The sequence below is a fragment of the Lissotriton vulgaris genome, chromosome 3_2, assembly GCF_964263255.1.
Source record: "Lissotriton vulgaris chromosome 3_2, aLisVul1.2, whole genome shotgun sequence".
NCBI lineage: Eukaryota > Metazoa > Chordata > Amphibia > Caudata > Salamandridae > Lissotriton > Lissotriton vulgaris.
The window spans coordinates 132755280-132781724 of record NC_141690.1 but is presented as its reverse complement, the minus strand read 5'-3'; the positions used below and the strand labels follow the sequence as shown (position 1 = coordinate 132781724).

The window sequence follows — 26445 nt, the reverse complement described above, 5'->3', positions numbered from 1 at the left end:
GTATCGAATGCAGCAGAGAGGTCCAGGAGGATGAATGCTACAGTTCCGCCTCGGTCAAGAAGGGTGCGGGCGTAGTCTGTAGCATTGAGGAGGGTGGTCTCGGTGCTGTGGTTGCTTCAGAAGCCGGATTGGGAGAGGTCCAGGATGTGGATCATTTTGATGAACTCTGAGAGTTGGGCATTGATAATGGCTTGACGACCAATGGGCTGCACCTGCACACTTTGGAGTGAGAGTCCACCTAATACACAAGTGACATTTCAAGAACCGCCAAACCTACCCACAACCTTCCATAGAAGGCTAGCAATAATCTAGGAACACGTCTAGAAACGCAAGCACTGTTTGCAAGAAACACTTGTGAAAAAACATTTTTGTACTTGTGAGTAATTCAAAAATACTATGAACTGCATTTATCATAATGAAACAGGTGCTTACTTGATGTAAAAAGCCTCTTTCTCCCTTCCCTTAATTAACAATTATGCAGTCCAAGAGATGAGGAACATTTAGTGGGTAATGAACAGAACAAGAGTAATAGATGGTTTGACTTAAAATTTTAAATACATGATGGTATTTTAAGACAAGAAATAGGCCATCTGTAAGGTGAGAGAACAGATGGGTGTTTTAGCCGAAATGGCGACATTACCAGAGAGACAAGACCTACTCACCCATGCAGCATCTTCAGGGACTTTTAAATGTGTAGGAAAGTGCCCCTTTTTGGCATGTCATCTCCACTTTTTGCCTGGTATTCAATGCAATTTTAACAAAGTGCACTGGGTTCTTGCTATCCTGGTCCCCAGTGATCGATCTCTTTTCCTAAACTGTACAATAGTTTCCAGAATCGGCAATACCTTTAGAACCTAGTAAACATTGACCCTGGTACCTACGGCAAGGAGTCTAAAGAGGATCCCTAAGGGCTGCAGCACATATTGTGGCCACCCTAAAGGACCCCTCCCCTAAGTCATACAGAATGCCAATGCCAATGCAGGCTGCATGTCTTGGAGCAGATAAAAGAGAAGCACAGAACATTGCACACATCCCTGTGTGCCATGCCTACAGACACTGCATACAGTATAGGCAAGTCACCCCTACATCAGGTCTTACAGCCCTAAGGCACTATACTACATGTGTGGACATATCTGCATAAGCAGATATGCCCCTATGCTGACCAGTTCAATTACTACCAGTACAAATGACCAGGGATGCCATTTTAAGTGCAAACGCAGGACACTAGTAAAAAAATGTTCCCCAGCTACATGATCGCTTCACTGAAATCTATAGGGTTTCGTTGTCAAACACGTTGTATAAATAAACCTACACCAATTACTATGGTGATTTATTAATACATGCACCCAGAGGACACCTTACAGGTGTCACCTAAAAACCTACCAATTTCTAATGTGCTGGCTGCTACCACAGACAGGTTCCTGATCTCCAGGGGTGAGAGCCCGCATTCTCAGGAGGTCAGGAACAAAGCCTGCTCTTGAGAGATTTCACACTCCCTTCAACAGGATGACCAGTAAATGAGCATTCACAGGCAGGGAGCTTTAAAGAGAACACAGCCTTTGATATGAGAATCTGGGGGTGGCATCCTTTCTCCTTACAGGAGAACGGATGCCACCCCCCCCCCGACCAGGGCCCATTTGGCACCTAGAGATGCTGGAAAATTTGTAGTCAGAGGAGTGTTCAATTTCAGGCTACTTACATCGCTAGGGTGGGCTACCTGATGTGGACACAATATTTAACAATATGCCATCTTGGTGATGGCAGAATTTGGAACTCTGGGACAAGGTTGAGCCCACTTCTCACATGAAGTGGTCATAGGGTGCATCGTGACTTCAAGCGTAAACAGTCTATTGGCTACTAACCTACACTCCCCTAATGCTCCTTAATCTATTATTTATGGGAGCCTCTAGAACCAGGAAATCAGATTCCTGCCGACCTAAGAAGGACAGCGAGGAGCCGTGAAAAGCAAGGTCAGTGGAGAAGCAACTGACTTAGCGCCAACCCTGCCGGGCAGTCAGCTGTTCCCAACGGATTGCGCTTAAGTAGTCCCGTCCTGCAGCTGCTGTGCCGCCAGAAGCCTTGGAGGACTGTCTGCCTTCAACAAAGACCTAGGCACTCCAAAAAGAACTGTGAGGACTGCAGACTGCCACAAACACAGCACCGGAGACCACCACTTCACCTGTGTCCCTTAGCCAGAGTTGCAGTGGGCCAACATTGCCAGCATGGTCCCCATAACCCTCCAGAGAAGGAGCCCACCTTGGGTTTGTCAACAATGGACTTTTCAAAGCTGCCTCCAGCCTCCTGGTGCTGGCCCCCTCTACTGCAAGTGTCTTTGGTGACACAGGCCTGACGCCTCAAGACACCTCTGCACCTGGCAACCCAGCCGGTGGAGAAGAGGACCAAAAGGTGTCCCTACACCCCAGAGCATTGTGAGACCGGAGCTTACTTGTTGGTTCAGCCAGACTGGCCCCAAAGCCTGCAGCCACTTTTTAACCATTCCAATCCCCATTGACTTCAAAAGGGGCACCCGACGCTGAATTACACCTCTTCACCTAGCCTCCCCAGTGCTGCCCGAGATGACCTGATGGTGTTGCCTTGGACTCTGCCCCATACTCTCCTTTAGTCCGGAATATTTGTCCTGTAAGTCGAAGTAAAGTACCTGTATGCAGAATATGCTTTTCTTCCATAGGGTAAAGCTTCCGAAATTGCACTGTTGATTTTTCAAACCTGTACAAATTAATAACTCGAAACGTACTTGGCTAATTACTGGTTGGGCACCATGACTGGATGGTCATGGTGCCTAAAGTTATAGAAACATAATTGATATTTATATAAATTGGTTTGGCTCTCGTTATGGAGTTGTGTAAATCATTTATTGACTGTGTGTATGCAACAGATGTCTAACACTCCTCTCTGATAACCTAAGCCTGTTTGACCACACTACCCCCTAGAAGAGCACATTGGGACTGCTAGAGCAAGCACCTATCCATTTGTAAGGGATACTGGGACTCTTTGCACAGTAGATCTCTTTTTGGTATACTATATATAGAGCCAGCTTCCTACAACCAAGAGAATGAATAATAACGCTGCTGTACCTATTAAAAACAAGCACAGGCAAAGCAATAGCTCTCACCTATCCAAGAATCATTTCCTTTCCCAAAAGAATGTCCCCATGTTTGACTGCAGCGCAACGGCTGTGCAACATGGCTTAAAGTTAAAAAAAAAAGTGATATGATGCAGTCAACAAATTTATTTTTTAGTCCTGTTGTACAGCAGCATGGCTTGGTCAATGTTTGCAAGCCATGGTTTAAAAACCGAGTTGGCCGCATCATAGTGAATTTTACTTCTAGTCATGCTACACAGCAGCTGCACTGCTGTACAAACAAGGCAAAAAAACAAATGTTGACAATACTAATAGATGTTGCATTGGCGAGACCTATTGTCTTGCCAATGCAGGCTTTTTTTCTGGTGGGAGCCGACGGATAAGCAACAAAGCGAAAAGTGTGGGGCAAGCAGGAATGAAGTGAGGGTGCAGGACAATCAACGACAGCGCAAGCAATGACAATGGAGCAGTAACAAAGCAGAGAAGGAAACAAGCATTTACAATGCAATGGTTTTGCCTTTGTTAAAGTTAGAGCTATTGGCATTGCTCTTGACATTTTTATTTATGTTTTTTTTAACATAAATAAATGGCATTGTCATTTACAATGCCACTAGCTTTCTCTCGCAAATGACACACACAAACACACACAGAGCCCCCCTACACACACCCCCACACAGAGCCCCCCACACACAGCCACACAGAGCCCCCCACACACACAGCCACACAGAGCCCCCCACACACACAGCCACACAAAGCTTCCTACACACACAGCCACACAGAGCCCTCCACACACGCCCACACAGCACAAGCAGGCAACAGGGGCACACGGAGGCACAAGCAGGCAACAGGGGCACACAGAGGCACAAGCAGGCAACAGGGGCATACTGAGGCACAAGCAGGCAACAGGGGCACACGCAACAGGGGCACGAAAACGGAGGCACAAGCAGGCAACAGGGGCACGAAAACGGAGGCACAAGCAGGCAACAGGGGCACACAGAGGCACAAGCAGGCAACAGGGGCACAAGCAGGCAACAGGGGCACCCAGAGGCACAAGCAGGCAATAGGGGCACCCAGAGGCACAAGCAGGCAATAGGGGCACACAGAGGCACAAGCAGGCAATAGGGGCACACAGAGGCACAAGCAGGCAATAGGGGCACACAGAGGCACAAGCAGGCAATAGGGGCACACAGAGGCACAAGCAGGCAACAGGGGCACGAAAACTGAGGCACAAGCAGGCAACAGGGGCACGAAAACTGAGGCACAAGCAGGCAACAGGGGCACACGGAGGCACAAGCAGGCAACAAGCAGGCAACAGGGGCACACGGAGGCACAAGCAGGCAACAGGGGCACACAGAGGCACAAGCAGGCAACAGGGGCACACAGAGGCACAAGCAGGCAACAGGGGCACACAGAGGCACAAGCAGGCAACAGGGGCACACAGAGGCACAAGCAGGCAACAGGGGCACACGCAACAGGGGCACGAAAACGGAGGCACAAGCAGGCAACAGGGGCACGAAAACGGAGGCACAAGCAGGCAACAGGGGCACACTGAGGCACAAGCAGGCAACAGGGGCACAAGCAACAGGGGCACGAAAACGGAGGCACAAGCAGGCAACAGGGGCACGAAAACGGAGGCACAAGCAGGCAACAGGGGCACGAAAACGGAGGCACAAGCAGGCAGCAGGGGCACCCAGAGGCACAAGCAGGCAATAGGGGCACCCAGAGGCACAAGCAGGCAATAGGGGCACACAGAGGCACAAGCAGGCAACAGGGGCACAAGCAGGCAACAGGGGCACGAAAACTGAGGCACAAGCAGGCAACAGGGGCACACAGAGGCACAAGCAGGCAACAGGGGCACACAGAGGCACAAGCAGGCAACAGGGGCACACAGAGACACAAGCAGGCAACAGGGGCACACAGAGGCACAAGCAGGCAACAGGGGCACACAGAGGCACAAGCAGGCAACAGGGGCACACGGAGGCACCAGCAGGCAACAGGGGCACACGGAGGCACAAGCAGGCAACAGGGGCACAAGCAGGCAACAGGGGCACACGGAGGCAACAGGGGCACACGGAGGCACAAGCAGGCAACAGGGGCACACGGAGGCACAAGCAGGCAACAGGGGCACACGGAGGCACAAGCAGGCAACAGGGGCACACGGAGGCACAAGCAGGCAACAGGGGCACACGGAGGCACAAGCAGGCAACAGGGGCACACGGAGGCACAAGCAGGCAACAGGGGCACACGGAGGCACAAGCAGGCAACAGGGGCACACGGAGGCACAAGCGGGTTGGGGTTGGAATCTTCACAAGAGGCTCCCAGAGAATATTCAGAGGTTGACAGTTCTAGTTAAAAAAAAAAAGCCCTCTTCTCATAAAATCATATCCTATGACCCATTAACTGACATCTCTCTTTTTAAGTAACTTCTAAATATCAAAGTGTTTAGAAGATGTTACTGGAATTAAAATCAAAATCAAAGAGGAAGGCTTGTCTCCACAGATATACAACATTAAAACATAGGGGACAAGTCATCAAGAAAACAGACTACTGCATGTCCCTGGTGTAATTTATGAACATACTAAAAGATGTCCAACCTGAGCAAGGCAGGATGACAGAAGCCTGGGTTACTTCTGATCACAAAGTTGACCAGCACATCCATTTCCAGTAAGGGTGGCTTTGAAATTGCTCTACAATGCTTACAAATGTTTCTGAAAAAACAGTGACACCCGTTAGGGAAAGCATAATGCTGATGCCATACATTTCTGCACATATATTATTGCATTCAGAAGTGTATATATATATATATACACATACACACACAGTTTATATGAGATAAAGTACCTTCTGTCATACAGTAGAAGGCTAATGCAAATTACTGAGTAGTTTTGTGATCATATAGAGGACGAAGGTGGAGTTCCTTTATACAGACTGGAGCACTAAGGTGACTTGCATTATTCTTTTAACATACAGAAAAGGACATTTTATGGTTAGACTTTCTCTCTTCCCATAACCGCTTAAACATAATGTATTTTCTGAAACATCTGAAGTAATCAGACATTACATAGGGTCGTGTGAGACTACTAAAGCCAGTGGTAGGAGTGCAGTAGTTCTTCAGCAATCATTCCCATTGTGTCTCATACTGACAGAAAATAATATTTCAGGCAAATTTCTAACCTTCGGATTCAAACAATTATATTTCTTGTTACTCTGCTTAGATATAAACTAATTACAGCTACATCGTAAGCAAAGAGACAGGGAACTGCCTTTTCCTTCTTCTGCGGTGTTTTTATAAAGTGATTGTCAGAAAGGAGATGTTTATGGCAACACGTTCATTTTTTCCACTCTATAGGTAATTGCAGTAAACATAGAACCTCTGCATGTCTCTACATGTTCTGAGGGATTGCATTTTTGCAGCACATTACTAACTGCTTACTGTTGTGTTTAGTTTGCACTACAGATTCTACAAGTTGTCAAACAAACCAGGGCTTTTATATGAAAGAACTTAGTCAACAACATATGCATTGTGCCTTGATTCTGTAATGTTCCCTGTATAACTCATAAGTCTACAAACCCCAGCATGGAAAGCCTTACTGGCTTATAGTCCAAGGTGACACGAGACCACCGGACAAGCGTTCCTTATTAATGCATCTAGACAAAATGCAGTGCCCACCGCTGCTAGCAGGGCATGGCTGCTTGTTTACCCAGAACATTATCTACTGGATCAGATAATTGCAGCCTTCTGCGAACTACAAAGCCCACAACATGCACAGGTGAAGAAGACAGGTTTCTCTGGCCTTGCTCCAGCACTGGGGTGCGCTCCAAGCAGAACATGGCGAGTTTCACTTATTCCTTGGGACACATCACTCCAGACAAACCTGCCTGTGACGACTAGAGGAGCAAACAAAACACACACACACACACACAAAAAGCAATAGTTAACGCTGCAGCACTCCACTCGAGCTAAGTGGAGCATAAATCATAATAACTGTGTGTGTATCTGATCTGTCAATTTTGCTTATATGCATGCATGCCTGATATTTGAAGTAATTTTGTTTTTCGAATATGGATCCATCGCTTGCCGGTTTTTTACAATTATTTGCATCTGCAAAGTGCAACTGCTGCCTCAGAGGCATGCTGGCACGAGGGTTTCATCACTTAGATTTTTTTAAGCGATTATGTTTTACTTGCACTTCATTCATCCTTAGTTTTTTCTAAACACCGACAAATAGGTTTTACGTCATTGATAATGGAACACCAGAGCAAATCATTTTATGATCACTCAACCATAAAGTGCAGAAAGCCGATCCTATATCCAGGTTCACTGCGAAATATGTGAGGGGGTGCATTTTAATTCTGGGAAGGCAATTCTCATTCGCCAACTCCTGAAAACGACAGAGTGGTATTGCACATCAGAAAAGCATGTTTCATAAGTCTGATCCATCTGAATATGAAGACTGTCTGTATGCAAGCACGTCTGCTGTGCAAACTTGCCAGTCCTGCCTTTGTTCCTCTCACAGTGCTTTGCATTATGCTGTGTGGTCTGGTTTTACTCTTCCCCACCTGAAATTGTGGGACTGCAAGTGCCAGAATCCAAAAAGCTGAGACTGACATCCCGGACTTTGGGAAACCCCTCTTGCTTCCAGACACCCTTACTCTCACCGACACCTGTCCAATATTAAAGGAACCTCTGCATCCGATCTAAAAACCGGATACAGCTGACCGCTGTCCAATATAATCCGCAGCACTTTCGCCTACTCCAACCCCAGCAGCCATTATCCAATAAAGCCGACTTTAGCTCAAATCAAGAGGAAACAAATACAATAGCGAACGGCCACCTTAGGTGTGTCAACAAGAATCCCAGCCCAGAAAGGCACAAAAAGCCTAGATTCCGAAAGGGTCACCATATCACGAAAATAACATAACAAGACCACAGTCATTAAAATAGTAGGGCCCTGCCCTGGGCTACTGTTTTCTAAACCCTGATCGCTACAGTTAATCGCAGAACAATTTTAAGAAAGAGGCCTGCCGTTCAAGTCCGATGCCTATTTTTTATTAGCTTCATTTTGGTGTAGTTAAAAAAAACTTAATGTCCTGAGATTTAAAGTTTTCTTCCGAGTTGTACTTGGGTTACAACTCTCATGCTCTCAACAGATATGGCGGGAAGATTACATTTTCCGACTCGTGTACTTAAAACACACTACCTCAGTTTTCCAGTATATTTATTGCAATATGATTAAAGCTTTGACAAAGCGATGCAGCTCCCATATCATACAGATATCAAACATTTTAAATCTTGACTCTCGAAATGCATTAGAAACAAGCATTTACAATGCAACGGAGGGGGGGCGGAAAGGCACGGAGAGCGGGAGGGGGGCGGGAACGGCCACACACTGACAGCGGAGGGGGAGGGAGGGGGGGGGGGGGCGCGAACAGACACACACGGAACCGCTTACCTGAAAGTCTTTAGCCACGGAGGAGACCCACGGAGAAGGAGACTCTTCGGCATGGGAGACCGGCAACGTCCTCCGCATCTCCCGGGGTTCCCTCCAGGCCACGGGAGCCCCGCGGGCGCCGCCATACTTCTTGCCGTCTTCCTTCTTCCCCCGGGCTGCGGGGGGCGGGCACTTCCGGCCGGCCGCGCTAGGATTGGCCGGCCGGTCACGGGGCGGGAAACGGGGGAGGAGAGACGCAGAAGTGCAGGCAATGCCGGAACAGATTCGGGGGCGTTCCCGGCTTTCGCCTGACGTCGCGTGACGTCGGCAAAAGCCAAAGAATGTCCCCGTGTCTGGTCCGGCATTGACGGACAGGCCCCTCGTCCAATGGCTAGGCTCCATTTATGGAGCCAGCCAATGAATGACGAGGGCCGACCCAAAGCCACACTACAGTTCTCATCAGGTTTTCGCCTGCGCGAAAAAGATGCGCAGAGCGCATCTTTTTGGCGAGGCAAAACCTAAAAAGGGAGGGAAGACACCCAGCAAACATATGCACTCTATAAAGTGCTACAATTAGAAAAAAAATATTTTTTTAAAGTACCTCCGAAAGCGTGCAAGCTGGGGAAGGGACTAGATGCTGAAAGCAAGTAGTACTATAGTGGAAGTGCTCCATGGGAGGGACAGATAAGAGAAGTGAAGACAGCAGGCGCTGACCAAAGAGAAGCAAAAAAAATGAGCATGACGAAGCCAGCCAAATGGTATACAAAACCTCTGTTCGAATTTAGTAGAAAGCACCGAAACTGCTCTAATCTAATCTAATAATTTTAACTAAATAAGTTTTTTTTAAAATGCAAATAACTGGAAGAAAGGATATACACAGGGAAACTACTGGTGTCCGTTTGCTTTCTTCACTTCAACGTCAGCCTTTGTTGAAAACCAAAGGCAAAAAAATACCAAAAATCAACTCCCCATGAAACGCCTGATCAACTTTCATGAGATGGACTCCCAACTTTCGTCATATGAAAACAGTTAAAGATCAGCGCAGGGCTTTGAGTAGGAAAAAAACCTGGTGGTGCTCTAAAAGGGGCGTGGCACATTTCTTCAAGGGGTGTGGCCTATCCGAGTAGGGGCATGGTCTAAATCAAGATAACTAGCATTGTGTGCTTAAGAAAATCATGAAATCGCATCCAGCAAATGATAATAAAATAGGCAAAAAGTATATTTATTAAGTATAAGCCATAAAATACCAAACACTTTAAAAAAAAATGTAAGAATTATTTACATTACTTAGAAATATATTGCAGGATTTCCCAAAACCCTTGAAAATATTCACTGTGTCTATTTTGCTGGGGTTTCTCACAGCAATTTTCTTTTCAAACCAGACATTCAATACACAGCCAGGGAGAGGCACACAGAAAGGTTGAACCGGAAAACAGCCACTTTCTAAAAGTGCTATTTCCAAACTTAGAATTTAAAAACCATCTTCACTAAAGGATGGGTTATTAAATTCTGAGTTTAGGAATACCAGATTCCATATGTCTATCTTGCTGTTATGGGAAGATATCCAGGCAACATGTTACACAGCATTCCCCATGTTATCCTATGGGCAAGATAGCCTTTCAATAGTGAAAAACGAAATTGGCAGTATTTCACTATCAAGACATGTTACCCACACTAGTAACACCAAACAAAAACCAGGACTTCAGGTCACCCTACCTTTGAGGCCGAAAATAGAGCCCCCCTTCGGGGCCCCCTCAAAAAAAACTGGGGGGGCTCAGAGCGCCCCCCACTTAAAGCCCTGGATCAGCATATCCCAAAAGGTACAAGAAATAGAGAACTATCCGGACTCACGGTCTGTGAAACAAACAAGCTTCACATTATGTGGCTCCGTTGCATTCTTCATTACTGCCGCAGTGCATTTGAACAGTTAGGGAGAAAAAATATTACTTCGAGTGACACAGTCTTAATACACGAAAAGGCAGTTTGTAAGCTGGGCTTTAGCTCATGACCGTAGATATTCCAACATGAAAATATTATGTTTTTCCTTCATTAAAAACAGTCTATGCCTACCAAGGAACAATTATATGAAAACACCTGTTCCTAGTAATGCAATTAAACTATTAGCAATCATCTACCTCCAGATGCGATGTAGAATCCACTGGGGGAATACTTGGCAACAACAACTGGATGAGCATGCTCGGTGTAGACGTCAGCAATTGATGGATTCTAAGGAGAGAAAAGTAATGTTCATTATTTATTTTTAATTAACTGTACGTAGGGATTAAACAAATGTTACATGTTCTTTATAATTAAAAAAACTAATCTGAAGCCTAAAGCAAATCAGTCAAAGTGATTCCTAAGCTTGGAATATTTCATAGTTTGCTCATTCTGCCACCCTTCTCTCCACTTCTCTAACCAGTTGAAAACAAAGATGTAGGTAGTAACACGCATAAAAGCCATCTTTCCGATCTGAATTTTACATCACGCAGATCACATCAGTTGTCAGTACAGAGCACCGACACACTAAGACGTCTTGTCAACAGCAAGTACACACCCTGCAAAGGCATAAATTTACCAACGGACATGCTTTCCTAATAATTTATAAAGCATTTAAAGCACAAAAGTTTCAAGTGCTTTTCGAATAAATCACCCTGAGTGAAAGGTTACAAGGATTAACTAAGTTGCAATCAAATCGCACACTGCTAAAAATAACTAGCGATAGTCTGTTCTCGCGTCCTAATCAGAAGTTCAAGGAGAAAAACATTGCATATTTTGTTGCCATTCAGTAGTTGGGAATGAGAAATGACTAAACAAATGAATTGCTGATCTTCAAAAAGAAGGTAAATGAGCAGTTTTACATAAATGCAACAAGCAAATCTATGACATGTATGTAGTGTAAAACGAACTGAAAGGTAGATATCAAAAATAAAAATGCAAAGACCAATCTGGTCATGCTTTCATGAAACTGGTAGCGTTGCTGTCAAGCTTCCAGTTAGTGAAGGAAAAAGTTAAAGACACTGTGGAATGGCAAGTCTGGTCCTGACCATCCACTTGCAGGTATGTGCCTGGAATGCCAGCAGGAATGTCATGCATGTGTGCGCAAAACCGACAAGTGGAAGTCAAATAGTCTAATGGAAACACCTTAAGTAGGACATTAGCACAGTGGACCGGCAGGGTAAAAAGTACTTTAAATACATGGTTTTTCTCTTATGTCTCAAACTAAACACCATCACCAAGAAATTCTCTACACAGGCAGAAACATTTGCAGGTGTGGGTCGACAGCAACTTATTAATCTCTTAGACCCCCAGTGCTATCGTGCCACTATCGGTTCTCTCCTGACGGTCTGCGTCAGTCTCAGGTATGCCCTACGTGTAGAACATCTTTTAAGTCGACCACACAGTCTTTTAGAAAACCCGGTCCTCCTTCCCCGCGACAGACGACTTTACAATCTAGAAAGGGCTTCCTGATAAACGTGCGATCTTTCATTAAGCACAATGTAGCATTTCACAACTTTGTGAGCAGGAGGCAACCAGATTGGGTTTTTGTGACCGAGACGTGGGTCTCTGAATCCTCAGGTCATGATCTCCTTCTGGCCATACCTGAAGGCTATATGCTTCATAGACAGGATAGAGTGTGACGCAGAGGAGGAGGACTGGCAATCTTCTTTAAGGCGACACTCTCCTGTAGGGTGAACTCTCTATCTGTTCCTTCAGATCCTTTTGAGGCTCTATATTTCTGCATTGTCTGCTCTCCTTCGGTCTCCTTCTCCGGAATTCTTGTCTATAGACCCCCAGGACCGAGATCCAATTTTTGCCCCGAGCTTTTTAGAATCTTGGAGCCCTATTTTGGGAGATCCCATTTCACCATTCTTGGTGATGTAAACTTCCATCTAGACGACCTGGAAGTTAAAGACACCTCTACCCTGATTAACGCATTGGAAGCTTGCGACTTCGTCCAATTGGTGCACTGCCCGACTCATAGGGCCGGTCATACCCTTGACGGGGTATTTCCCAATGATGCGAGATTAACAGTTGGCCAGCCCCTGCCGCTGGTATGGTCGGATCATTTAGCAGTACCACTGGACTTAGAATCTCCCCTTGCTGAGGTTAAGTACGCTGCCACCAATAAATGTTTTAAAAGAAGCTTCAGAAACTTTTCCAACGATTCTCTGGCTCCCTATATCCAAGCCACTAGCATCTCATCCCTGAGGGAGGTGGATGAGGCGGCTCAAGAACTTGCCGACTCTATCACCAAGGCAGTTGAAGAGTTAGCCCCTACCTCACTCAGATATGTGGCACGACCGAAACTTACAGCGCCCTGGTTTTCGGAATCTGAGGCTTCTTAGACAAAAATGCAGAAGGAAAGAGAGAGGCTGGCGCAAATCCTGGGATCCTACAGAACGGGAGGTATACAAGTGCCAGTTGCGAGAATATAAAAGCAGAGTTATTAAGGAGAAACAGGAATATTTCACCAACCTGACTAGCTCTCTTACTTAATCTAAAGAGCTTTTTAAGATCGTGGACTCCCTCTGCTCTCTTCAGGCACCGGACCCCGTGGTGGTTTCACAAGAGCTATGCGACAATATCTCGGATTTCTTCTATAAAAAAATAGATGATATCCATCTTGATCTACAATCCCAGAGGAATTCTCTGAATGACAATGACTCCTCTGGAATTGTTCATCTTGAATCTTTGACCAGAGATCCTTCCCAGACCCTCGCTCACTTTCCAGCGCTTTCCCTGGAGGGTCTTAATCGATTGCTCGATAGAACTAAATCAGCCTCGCCTTTGGACCCTGTCCCCTTGAAAATACTTAAGGAATGTAGGGATACCATTCTACCCCCCCTGTTGGAAATAATGAACGGGGCTATGGATCAGGGCACCTTTCCTACGGTCTGGAAGGAGATAGTGAAGCCGCTCCTTAAAAAGCCCTCACTGGACCCTGGCCTTCATAAGAATTTCAGGCCAATATCCCTTCTGCCGGCCCCTGCAAAGATGCTGGAAGCTCACATGAACTCCCACTTATCCACCTTCCTGGACTCCTCTGGGTTCTTGGACGGGTCCCAACATGGCTTCAGGAAGTTCCACAGCACGGAGTCTGCTTTGACTAAGGTGGTAGATAACATTCGCCGAAAAGTAGATCTTGGCCAAACCACCGTGCTAGTGCTGTTGGACCTTACGGCGGCGTTTGACACCCTGTCTCCCTCTACTCTAACATCTCGGTTAAGGAAGGCAGGGGTAACAGGGCCGGCCCTGAGTCTCCTGAACTCTTTCTTACAGCAGAGAGAACAGCGAGTGATGCTCGGAGATTTCCTCTCCCCTGCTAAATCATTGCAATGTGGGGTGCCACAGGGGTCGGCCTTGAGCCCGACCCTGTTTAATATCTATGTGGCCCCCCTTGCGAGATTAGTAAGATCACAGGGGATGGAGGTGGTGTCGTACGCCGACGACACGCAGATTATGGTGTCCCTGGCCCACTCCGAGTACATCCGCGTCCAACTTTAGGTCTTGCATGCAGCTTGTTGCAGAGTGGATGATTCTTAACTCCCTAAAGTTGAACGGCGACAAAACAGAGGTCCTGGTCTTTGGCAAGGACCAGGACGTGTGGTCGGGCGAGTGGTGGCCCTCATCTCTTGGCACCTGCCCCACTCCCACCCAATCTGCCAGAAATCTCGGCGTCATCTTCGACACCTCGCTCTCTATGGAGCTTCAGGTAAACAGGACAGTTGCCACCTGTTGGGGTGTTATCAGGACCCTCAAAAGAATTCTTCATTATCTTTCCCCCCAGGCACGCAAGCAGATTGTTACTGCTCTTGTTGGCTCCAGGCTGGATTATTGCAACTCTCTCTATGCTGGGGCCAACAAGTGTCTTCTGCAGCGTCTGCAGGTGATGCAGAACGCCGCTGCACGATTCGTGCTGGCCCTTCCTTGGCTTACATCTGCCACTATGGCAAGGAAGAGCCTCCATTGGCTCCCTATCTCCCTTAGGGTGTCTTTTAAACTCCTTTGCCTTACTTACAGTGCCCTCATGGCAGGCCCTTCTGATGCCCTTGGGTCTCTGCTTACCCGCTATGTACCCAGCAGATGTCTTCGCTCCTTAGAGCTGAATCAACTGGTAGTCCCCCGTTCTAGGAAGGTTAGATGGGGAAGTAGGGCATTCTCCATCTTGGCTCCCCAACTATGGAACTCACTTCCTTTGGAGATCAAATCTCAGCCCTCACTGGACCTCTTTAGGAAAACCCTCAAAACCTGGTGTTTCATTAAAGCCTATCAGTAAGTTTCCGTCACATGGTTGACTCAGCTATATATTGAGCTAGGTGCCTTGACGCCCACTGGGCTTAGTTGCGCGGTTACAAATCACATTTCATTCGTTCATTCATTCATTCATTAATGACGCAGAGTTTAGTACTCCTTTTAAGAAGTCACAGTATCATTGATTCATTCATTCATACATTTAGTGTTTTTACATAAATACTGATGAAAAGACAACCTATCAGTACAAGTGATAAGAATGGGCTTGCACTTTTGTCAGGGCTCAATATTGGCTTAAAGGGTCATTTGTGTTGATAATTCTAAAGCACGTTTGTCCAAAGTCATCTCGGCTCTAGGAGTACTAAAAGCAGCTCTACCTGGGAAAACACTTAGCAAAGTATTTGCTAAATTGCTCAAGGTTCGAGCAAATACACAAGTCGAGAAAGAACATCGCATTGCAGACGGCTCAACCTCTGAAGATCACATGACGCGGTTAAAACCTAGGATTCTATTCACCATTTAGTTCTTTGCATCTAAAGTATTGTTACTAGGGACCAGTGTGTTTGTTTATTATATACTTCAAGCAAGGGGCAAACAGGACTAGGAGGGCAAGCCAGCGAGTGAGAATACGTCCAAGGATTGGTAAGCAATGGATGGGCTGTAGGCCACTGGAAATTGGCAAGAATTGTAGAGTTTGTGGAGTCTGGTAGGCGAGACCTAAACACATGGAGTCTGTGATGTGCAGTCACGTAGAGTATATCAATTTTCTGATCTAAGAGTCCTCCCAGAAACACAGGACATTATTACACTTGATAGAAAGTGGGGGAATTACGGTAGTAGAGCCAATGCACAAGAGAAAGTCTCGAACAGCATTTCTTTCTTATCCGGCAGCTAATGCAGTTCCTGCAGTGCTGGAAAGAAGTGTCGAATGCAGATCACTAGCCTAACTGCAAGAGTTTTTTTTACTTTGAAGTCCGTTAATGCCCATGACAGGGAGTTCGAGGTCATGGTAAATGGAACTGCATCCGCTGTGGAGTGGACTGTGGGGGCATGAAGGACAGTAAGTTAGTAACAAATGTTGGGAGCTGGAAAAGGCCACTGAATCAGAACTTTTACAAACGGCACCTTCCTAACTAAAGAAAAGCTCTGGATCAAATAGGGACGCACATTTTTTACAGATGGCTGGCTCAGTAAGGGACCTCAAGTAGGCAGGCTACCAAGAGGCTAACTTACAGGAAATATCCTTGCTCATCACAAATACCTCTATTTTCTGGTCTCTCAAGGTCAGATAGTTGGCAATCATTCAGCAATGTAGGTCACATAGGAACTCACTTATGCCTGAAGTTATTAGGATTAGTGGAGCGTTGCTTACATATAGAAAAATATCTTTAACTCAAAGTCTGGCACCAGCTCTACTATCAGATACAATACAAATAAAAAGAAACAATCACTGGCAAAGCCAATAGGTCTCGTCTATGAAAGAGCTATTGGCTTTGCCAAAGTGTTTTAGCCATGTTGTACACCAACATGGCTGCTGTTCAGCATGGCTAAAGGTCAGTGGCGTAGAGGAGAGTGGTGTAGGGTGTCACAGTGGCATGGCGAAGAGTGGACTAGAGTGTTGTAGAGTGGAATGATAGGTATGTATTGGAATGGCACAGGGTGAAGTTGCGTAGAGTGCACTGGTGTAGAGTGGCAGAGAGTGCAGTGGCACAGAGAGCAGTTTCGTAGATTAGGTGTTCGTGCATAGCAGAGTGCAGAGTAGAGTCTAGTGGCGAAGAGTTTAGTTGCGTAGAGTGGCGCAGAGTTTAGTTGCGTAGAGTGGCGCAGAGTTTAGTTGCGTAGATTTATGCAGCAGAGAGGTGCAGGGCCAGAGCAGAGGTGCAGAGGCATAGAGTTGTATTACAGAGCAAAGTGCACTGGCATAGAATGTATTGGCGTGGGAGAGTGCAGTGTTGCAGAGTGCCGTAGCGGGGAGTTGTGCAGAGTACATTGTTGTGGTCTGGAGTGTAGCATGGAGTGGTGCTGAGTGAGGTGGCATGGAGTTGGACCGAGTGGAGTGGCATGGAGTGGTGCCGAGTGGAGTGGCATGGAGTGGTGCCGAGTGGAGTGCAGTGGCGAGGACCAGTGCAATTTGAAGTGGTTTAGAGGAGTAGGCATGGTATGGTACCACACTGCCATTATAGAAAACGCATTTTATTGTCTCGACCGCCGGACAAAAGACTCAATCTATGGCACCGTACACAGCAATAACAGAACAGAGGCGCCTACAGCTGCTCCTCGTGTGAGAACTGCCTCAGAGGAACATGTAATGGACATTACCTCCTACAATAAAGTGAGTAATTAAGAACCACTGGAGTGTGATATGATTATTTTACTTGGGATGCACCCGCTCATAGTTTAATCATGAGATGTATGCAGTTGTCCATGAATGAGACACACAATATCTTTTCATCAGAAACTAATATTGAATTGCTTGTGATTTTAGAGCGGTGATTCAGTGAAACGCCTTGGCTGCGCTATTTTGGAAATATATAATAAAGAAAAATTCTGCATCAACATTCAATACTCACGATCATCTGTCTACACTAAATGTGTTTCATCTATAATTATTCCCTTTTGCCTCTCATTCATGGTATAAAAGTGTGTATTGTATGGTCAATGAGCAGCGGACCATGGAGGTGGGCAACGGTTTTTCTGGTGGTGCTTTTGTTTATTGTAGTGACTGTTTCAGGCTGTGTGGCTTTGGATTCCCCTTGGTGCATCTCCTAACTTTTTTTTAGTACTCTGAATTTTTTTCCTGAGTCCGGTCAGGCATATGTCTTACATCAGTCCTTTTTAGGTCTCTGCTAGTAACGCGCTGAAAGCGCGTTCTCGCCAAAGAACTATAGTCGTTGTCTCAGAAGTCTGAGAACGCCGAAGTGAGACAAGACCTGGCCGCGCGCAGAGTTTCCCCATAGGATAACGTTGTGCGCGCCTCCAGTCTTGTCTCCACACCATTGCATGGCATGGATCGCGTTGCGCGCCTCTCTCGGAAATAATCGTATCGCGCTGCGCACCTCGTGAGCAGTTCCTTCGGAATGCAGGGGAGTCTGCAGAGAGGCGCTGATAAGCAGGCTGGTTATTTGTGTGAGCATTCCACGATAATGCAGGTTAGTAATGTCGGCACTATGTTTTTGCAGTCAAAGGGCAGCTGCGTGTTTATTTTTGCATCGCGCTTTTACTTACAGTGAAAGTGCAATGCAAATTTAAAGAAGCAGCGGCAATCTCATCTTTTCACAGGCTGTGACTGTTTGGGCAGGGCGTCCAAGCAGACGGGCTGCTCCCACGGCTCAGCTTGTTGGGCCAGGTTTAGTTTTCCATATAGCACTGTCCTCTGTGCTGTGCTATGGTCACACTGTGAACCAAAATAGGTGCACGAAAAAAGCAGCCACTTTTCCAAGCCGCCTCTGTGCGCACAGCGTGGCTTGTGTAGTCCCGGGAGGGTTAATATTTGCGTTCATACTTTTCAGGTACTGCATGTCCAACTTCTTAAATGAATACATTCATATGTTTAAAGCGCGGACCCCTTAATGTTTCAAGCACCCCTTAATGTTTCAAAGCGCTAGGGGCCGTCAGAGAGATTACACTAGTACAGACTCACAATGCTGCCGCCTGCGCCAGGCATCGAACCCTGAGCCCCGCTCAGTGCATTTTTGCCAGCTTTACATTTTAATTCAGCGGGTATGAAAATGCAAATGATATACTCAAAGCGTATTGCAGTTTAAGCCCTACAACACAGCGTACTCCAGAATGGCTCTCAATTAGAGCTCTCATATCATTCCGTGCCAGGGCTGTGCCCAGTGCTTAATTGGTACACTAATAAGTGCCAGGGCCCTCGTCAGGAGGCCTCTGCTGCTTGCACCACACATTGCCCTGATAGCGCTGCCAGTGACAGTACTGACGCAACTACTTTTACACTTTAAATTTGTGAAAATTCCGACTATCCCAGGCCCCCCTCAGTTACAAGAATGGTGTAGGCAGCAGGTATTAGTCATTTGTAATCAGTACATATTGAACAATTAAACAACTGTCTACTCTGTCCTATAGCCATTCCGCATCCTCCTCCGCCCCCTTCCATTCACCTGGCCGCCGGCTCGGCCCCTTTCGCCTTATACAACACACACTTACTACGGATGTCCAGTGTTAAAACAAACACCGCCTGGAGAATCGAAGAAACAGGCCGGCTTTACAGAATACGCTGCCAGTTTGGCGTACATCTTCTGTGCTGCTGCAGGTATTACTCACTGCTCTGCATTTTATCCAGGTGGAAGAAGAGCCTTTTCAAATATCCAAAACAAAATGAGGGTGGATGAGGGTGGGTGAGGAAGAGGTGGGTGTCTGGCTGATCAGCTTCCGGGAACGTAAAGAACCAGCCTTCCACCTTGAGCATCCCCCTTTCCCTCGACACAATCAAGTGAGGGGTGCTCCCAGATGCAGTGGGAAAAGAGGGTAAAACACCCAGCAGAGGATGTTATCTGGGAGGTGTGGCGTGAGGTGTCGAAAATGTCACATTTCCTTTCACCGGAGTGCACAGCTCACCCGGGGTCACTTTCATCCACGGGACAGCAAATGGGCTTTTAACCCCTTCCGTGCGGCCACGATTTTCCCCGTGTGCTGCAACCGGCAGAACACGGGCGGGCCATGACGAACCCCAGCCGTCATCAGCACACGAGCACTGTAGTGCATGACGGCTGGGGTTCGTCACCAGCATGGAAGGGGTTAATAGCACCAGCATGTGCTGAAGTGGAGCTCTGCCCTTATCTCCCATCAGCCCCCAGAGGGCCCTTGAAGCCGACTGAGCACGCAGAGCCGCAAATTACCGAGCTCCTCTCACGCACTGTCCAAGCACCGTGACACGGGAGCCCCGGGGGCTTTAACGCTCATTAAAGCCCGGCGGCGTGTCTATAGTGGTGGCGATTAACCAACAGTGGCACGTCTGCACGAGAACCACACGAAACAGCTTCTGCGAGTCCCAGCAAAGCAACCACCAGCGTTTACGGCGGACCAAAGCGGAGGCTGTGTGATTAAAACGTGGCATTAAATATTATGTGGTAGGAGCGAACACAAACCATGAAAACTTTCTCCGCAAAAAAATTAAATTGGTACTTTTTGTTTTTAGAGATACGCGAAAAGATATCGATGCCAGGCCAAATTGGTAGCACTGCATCTGCAATAGTATGACATATATACAAATTGATAAGTTGTTTTGCGAGATTTCTTATTGCGGCTATAGTTACTTTGTTAAATATGCCGCAATTTCGTTCCGTCGCGCGCGCTGAAGTGGCAGAGAGGAACAATAACAGGCGCTACATGGAAAACATATTGAATAAATGAAAGATATTCACACGTAATTTGAAGCAGTCTCACTTTATTTGTACAAAGTAACAGCAAATGTATTTTTTTCTGTTAAATGTTTTCAGCCTAATTTTAAGCAGTTGTCTGTAAGTTAAGAAAAGGCAACCACACAAACTAAAATAAAGTCAACAAAAAACAAGCGCGCCCCGAAAACGAAACGAGCATTTGCAATGCAATAGGTCTCGCATACATTAGGAAAGTGTGAGCTATTGGTATTGTACATGACATTTTTAGGTCGAGGACCGTAGGCTGCGCTGGCGCAGTTCGGTCAGAAGATTTAATGTCCGCGAATACTCTCTAATGCTCACCTATTGCCATTGTAAATGACAATACCATTTATTTAGGTTTAAAAAAGAAAAAATGTCATGAGCAATGCCAATAGCTCCACCTTTAATAATGCCGAGACCATTGCATTGTAAATGTGTGTTACATTTCCCAGAGTAGGACTTCAATAGCGGGTGGCTGGTGGATTGTGCCTAGACTAGCAGCTCACCACTCCCGGCATTCCTGCCCAGAACTCCCATTCCTCTGCCAAATACAAATGCGCCCATCATATAGGGAGAATCAGTATTGTGCTGGAGGATTAGCGCTCTAGCAGGAGATAGGTCAAGTCGTCAGACCCTAAACACTAGTTTAAGACAACAGTAATGCATTAGCGAAGCAAGCGTTGATTGTGTTGCTGCAGCGCACTCTAAATATTGGCAACCGGATGTACTTTAAACTTGCTGTTAAAAATGGGGTAGAGTGATTTTATAGACTTTGCAAGGCTCACAGCATTCTGTACTTTATTTCACAGTCCTGATGGGCACAGTACTGCCTTCTCTTCTGCTTTGACATTCAGCTTATGCGGACTGGGAGCGAAATTGTGGAGATCTGGTAGCAACCACCCCACCTCCCAGCTTACCACTCCTGGGTTTTTCTTCTAGTAGTTCTCTCCAGTTGTCATGTAGTACTGTGCCCACCATGTCCCAGTACTGGTCTGGAAGGTCATTGCTTTATAAGTGGAATATCACACGGTCTGCCCCACAGACAATTTTAACACAACAGCAGAGTGTCCTCACCAAAGGCCTGCTCGTTTGCTTCTAGACCCTTGGTCAGATCTCTACAGATCACACACCTTGGATTACTTGTTCGGCTCATACGCATCAAATCAACCACAGTGGCAAATCTTGCAAAGGCCCTAAAGACGCTTTTCCTTGCCTAACGACCTGTGACATGCAGCATTTGCAGATGCTCCGTTTCCTCCAACATAACAGAACCCCAATATTATTAAAGAGGGAATATCATTTCAAATCTCAAGCGTATTTTTTTTTTTAATCCTCATCAGATCCTTACCTAAACAGTTTAGATGTATAGAACTTTTAAGAAACAAATAAAACCAAGTGTATTTTTTAGTGGGACCATGTTTAAGGACATTTTGCTCCTGGAAATTGCCACCTCCATGCTGAGGGCTCCTAAAGCACAGCATCACCCCCACTTTGATAAGAGGCAGGGTAAGGCCAGCCATCTCCCTTGGTTTTCCTACTCCGCAATTTTCCGGTTCCTATTAATGGACAGCATCATGCAACTGGTAAAGCCAATTAGCTGTAACAATTATTATCCGTCAAATTATATATTGGTCTATGTTATTATGAGCAGAACAATTTAACTCCCAGTGAAGGAACGTTGATCCCAATGCTTCAGTGGGTTGCAAAGTGTGGCGCTGACCCACATTTGCTGCAACTGAGGTGTACGATTGGTGTTTTTGTTTGGCCTGAAAAAATTTAAGTTGTGTTGCCATTACCAAAGAGGTAGTCAATTGATTGTATCACGCTCCCCCGAAAGCCAAACTCTTTTAACATTAGGAGATAGGATCATATAGTTCTTTCTGACTAAGGAAACCAAATGGGGTTTTAATTATTATATTGAGAATTCCCAATTACTTGCAAATAATAGCCAAAAGGAAAGCAACCAATAGTCCCCAAGGAGTGGCAAAACCTTTTAAATCGTGAGGAATTCAGCCAACAAAATCGGGATAGAAGCACTAGATGACATAAAAGAAGAAGTAAAATGAATCTTACATTCTGAAAAAACGACAAAAGGTCCTCAAATGGCCCCCACGGTTGTAAACATTTTTACTAAGGTGAAAAAACTGACACCATGTTAAATCCGGTGTTTAATGGAGTCACAGCATTCAAACTGCATCTCCTAAAGCTCAGTATAACGGGAGTCCATTGGGAGAGCAAATGTTTTGCAAGATAGGAGCACAGGATCTCCTGTAATCCCCGAAACAAAGCATCCTAAATGTAATCTACCATATAGGTTAGAATCACTTAGGATAATACAGACACCAAGTGCTACATTACAGAGCGAAGAAACACGAAGACAACCAGCTCTTGTAACCAAGGTTATTCATATTCTAGGTGAGGCAGTACATTTTAATAGTTTGGATTTTAACTTGTTAAACACTCTTAGGAATGAAATTAAACAACGAAGATATTTTCCTTGAATTATCCATCAAATTATTCAGACTACAAGGTTATGGGAACAAGATTTTAAGTGAGACAGGGTGGAGAAGGATTGAATGAACACCATAGAATCACAGCTGGGTGGGATTAAAAAAAACAAGCACTGGCGTTGCCAATAGGTCTCGCAGTAGGAAAGTTGGAGCTATTACAATTGCAAATAACAATGCCTTTTATTTTGCATGTTAAAAACAAAGGGCTTTGTCATTTAAAAAACCAATATCTCCAACTTTCCTACTGCGAGACCTATTGTGCACTGCACAGTGTGTGTGAAAGTGGCACTGCGTGGCTGAGTGGCGTTTTGCGGTTGAGTGGCGTTTTGCGGTTGAGTGGCGTTGCGCGGTTGAGTGGCGTTGCGCAGTTGAGTGGCGTTGCGCGGTTGAGTGGCGTGTTGCGCGGTTGAGTGGCGTGTTGCGCGGTTGAGTGGCGTGTTGCGCGGTTGAGTGGCGTGTTGCGCGGTTGAGTGGCGTGTTGCGCGGTTGAGTGGCGTGTTGCGCGGTTGAGTGGCGTGTTGCGCGGTTGAGTGGCGTGTTGCGCGGTTGAGTGGCGTGTTGCGCGGTTGAGTGGCGTGTTGCGCGGTTGAGTGGCGTGTTGCGCGGTTGAGTGGCGTGTTGCGCGGTTGAGTGGCGTGTTGCGCGGTTGAGTGGCGTGTTGCGCGGTTGAGTGGCGTGTTGCGCGGTTGAGTGGCGTGTTGCGCGGTTGAGTGGCGTTGCATGGTTGAGTGGCGTTGCATGGTTGAGTGGCGTTGCATGGTTGAGTGGCGTTGCATGGTTGAGTGGCGTTGCATGGTTGAGTGGCGTTGCATGGTTGAGTGGCGTTGCATGGTTGAGTGGCGTTGCATGGTTGAGTGGCGTTGCATGGTTGAGTGGCGTTGCATGGTTGAGTGGCGTTGCATGGTTGAGTGGCGTTGCATGGTTGAGTGGCGTTGCATGTGTCAGAGGCTAAATGTAGCACAGGGAGACCTCCAGCGGTAAGACAATCAAAAACAACTTAGAAAACATTTCACAGTATGAAAAGATCAAACTCATGAACGATAAATAACAACACACATTAGAAGTGAAACTGCAAGTACAGAAGGTCCAGCTTTGCTTGTTTAAAACTCCCACTTCAGGCAGATGAGTGTAATGTGTAAAGCGTCTTGTGCACATGAGCAGATCGTGGAGTCTGGAAGCAAATACAAACAAGAGGAATGACTGAGGCGCATTGGTGTGAAGCACATCAAAGGGCTTCTCCTCCCCTAATTAGGTGAGGAGAAGCCGTTCCGGGAAACTGAAAGTACGTCCGGCCTGCGGCCGGCCATGAATAATTAGGGGAGGAGAAGCCCTTTGATGTGCTGGGCTGGCTGGCCCTGAATGCGTGTGCATGTTATCACGTGGTTCACGTGAACAGCATGAAAACCGCGGGGCTGAAAGCCCTTTGGTTTGAAGATGTTTTCGCCACATGAATTCTCGCTCCGCTCGATGCGCTTGCGCACCTCGATAGGTCGCGAAACCTAAAAACGGTTCCTGCTAATGCTGTTGCTTTATAGAAGCTATATTGGCCAGGTTGTTTTTTGTGGTGTGTATAGGGTAGATGTACTAGTTGGGAAACAAAGAAAGATAATCATACACACACACACAGGAGGTTAATTCCAACACAACTACTCTTGCAATAAGGAAGTTATCACCATGAGGCTGTTAGTTTAGATCAACGTGCCAGAGCCTCACACCCGATTACCTATTGTCCCATTAAGATCCAAGGCAGTACTTACAACCAACAGGCCAAAGTCCATGACTGGATGCAGGGACTGCAAGTTTTGTCACCAACTTCAAGGTGGAATTAAGGGCTAACAAGGACTGTGGACCATGTGTTCAGATCTATTTTATTGATTTGAAGAACTGTTACTCTAATCTCAGGGCAGCCTTAGGTTTGATCACCTGGACAAAGTTATGGACTGTATTGATAAATATGAAAATGCCACAAACCTTGTTGGAACTAATAATATGCAGTAATGACGACGCCCCAGTAAGATGATGCAGGAAAGGCGAGTTGACAAAAAGGATCGCCATTGAGAGAGGGTTACACTAGGGTTGTGTTTTAGCCCTCTCTGTTTACGCTGTACGTAAATAGGGTAATTGATTCACTGAATGATCGTAATAATTGCTCACCTACTATGGCTAGCCAGACATTTCCTGCCCTATTATTTGCAGATGATACTCCATTCATATCAGAGAAACCCATGGGTCTAAAGAGGTTTCCTAATACATTTTCTTCTTTTTTAGAGGAAGCACAGGAGTATAATTATTTGGGGGCCCAACAAGTGAATGTGCAGTCATTGGCATCATAGATCACTAAAAGCCATCAATTATTGAAGCACAGAGCATTTGTGGTTGAGAGATCCCAAAGTTCTTCTCTCTCTCCCATATCACCAGTGCTCGAGATATATTGTGCGAATGCAGTTGGGGCTGTTTTATATGGCTCAGATATTTGGGGGACTTTCAATCTATCAAAGTAGGGACAGTAGAAAACAGATTTATGATATTCTCTCCCAGTCTGCCACAGAGTACTACATTGACACAACTATGCATGGATTTGGTCCTAAACCCGGTACTTGTAATGCACAAACTAATCACCCCTATGGGTCTCAAGGCGCTGGGGGCCGTCGGGAAGATAAAGCAGGTTATTGCCCAATCACATGGTGCTGGGTTTAACTGCCACTGGCACCGGGGATCGAACCGTAAGGCTCGTGCTCTGGAGTCAGCTGCCCTGGCCGCTGCGCCACACCTCTCCCACTAAACAACAAAACTCATGTTACCAACCTCAAAGCCTTAATCTACTGGGTAAGATTTTAGTCTAGTAAGGTTTAACATCCTAATAAGAATGCCTTACTAAAATGTCTGGATTTGAGATGCAAATTACCATGGTTTTATTTTGGGAAGTCATGGTTTTACATGCTGGGCATAAGAGGAATTTGGGATAACCCTTAACCTATTACCAGGGGAATGCTGGAGCAACTGAAATCAAAGTATTGGCCACACAACAGTGGAAGGTGGCTTATGGAGGCAAGTTCTAGAAACTGGACAGTAACATTTATTGACTTCAAACCTTCATTGGAGTTTGGACATTTCTTGGACAAGAGACGCGCCAGATGCGAGATGTTTATTATTCAAAATCAGAATGGGACTTTACCGGCTAATTCATTCTGCAGTAGGTGGTGGCTTGATGTTTTATTTGCCCTACATATCATTCTATGGATATTACCCAACTGACTGCGAGACCGTTCGAGGTAGCACTGATGATTTTAAGAAGTGATAATAATGAATTCATTAGGTTTGCAGTGACCAAGTATGTATACCATGCTTGGAGGAACAGACAAATTTAATGTAAGGAATTGGGGTTTTAATAATGAATTGCTGATGATTTTATTGGAGGAAATCTTGTTTATTTGTATGTATAATGAGGTGTCCTTGTTAGGAGTATTGCATGTATTTTGTTGATGTTTTATGGGGGACATATAGACTAATTCACACTTTCTAATTATCTGCAGTCCATATATATTGTCCACAGAGTCCCAAATCCAGTTTGTATGACACATTTACAGAACTCTTACTGTCACATAATTTAAAGCTAAATTTAAGTGCCTTTGCAGCATTGGAACTTGACCAACTTGTCACGGCACCAGTGCAACGTCCAAATCACTTTTTGGACCGTCTTTCATATCATCAAGGAGCTTAGCACCTCTCTCTGCAGCATGAACTGATCATTCAAAGGTCCCCTATGA

At 46.0% G+C, this 26445-nt stretch overlaps 1 protein-coding gene across 1 annotated transcript in view; it reads right to left on the bottom strand.

Moving 5' to 3' along the window:
- Positions 1–26445, bottom strand: part of WDR1 (WD repeat domain 1) — a 277783-nt gene that overhangs the window by 219769 nt on the left and 31569 nt on the right. The window contains exon 3 of the mRNA XM_086964091.1: positions 10671–10761. Coding sequence (XP_086820217.1) covers positions 10671–10761 — 91 coding nt within the window. The remainder of the gene's footprint in view (positions 1–10670; positions 10762–26445) is intronic.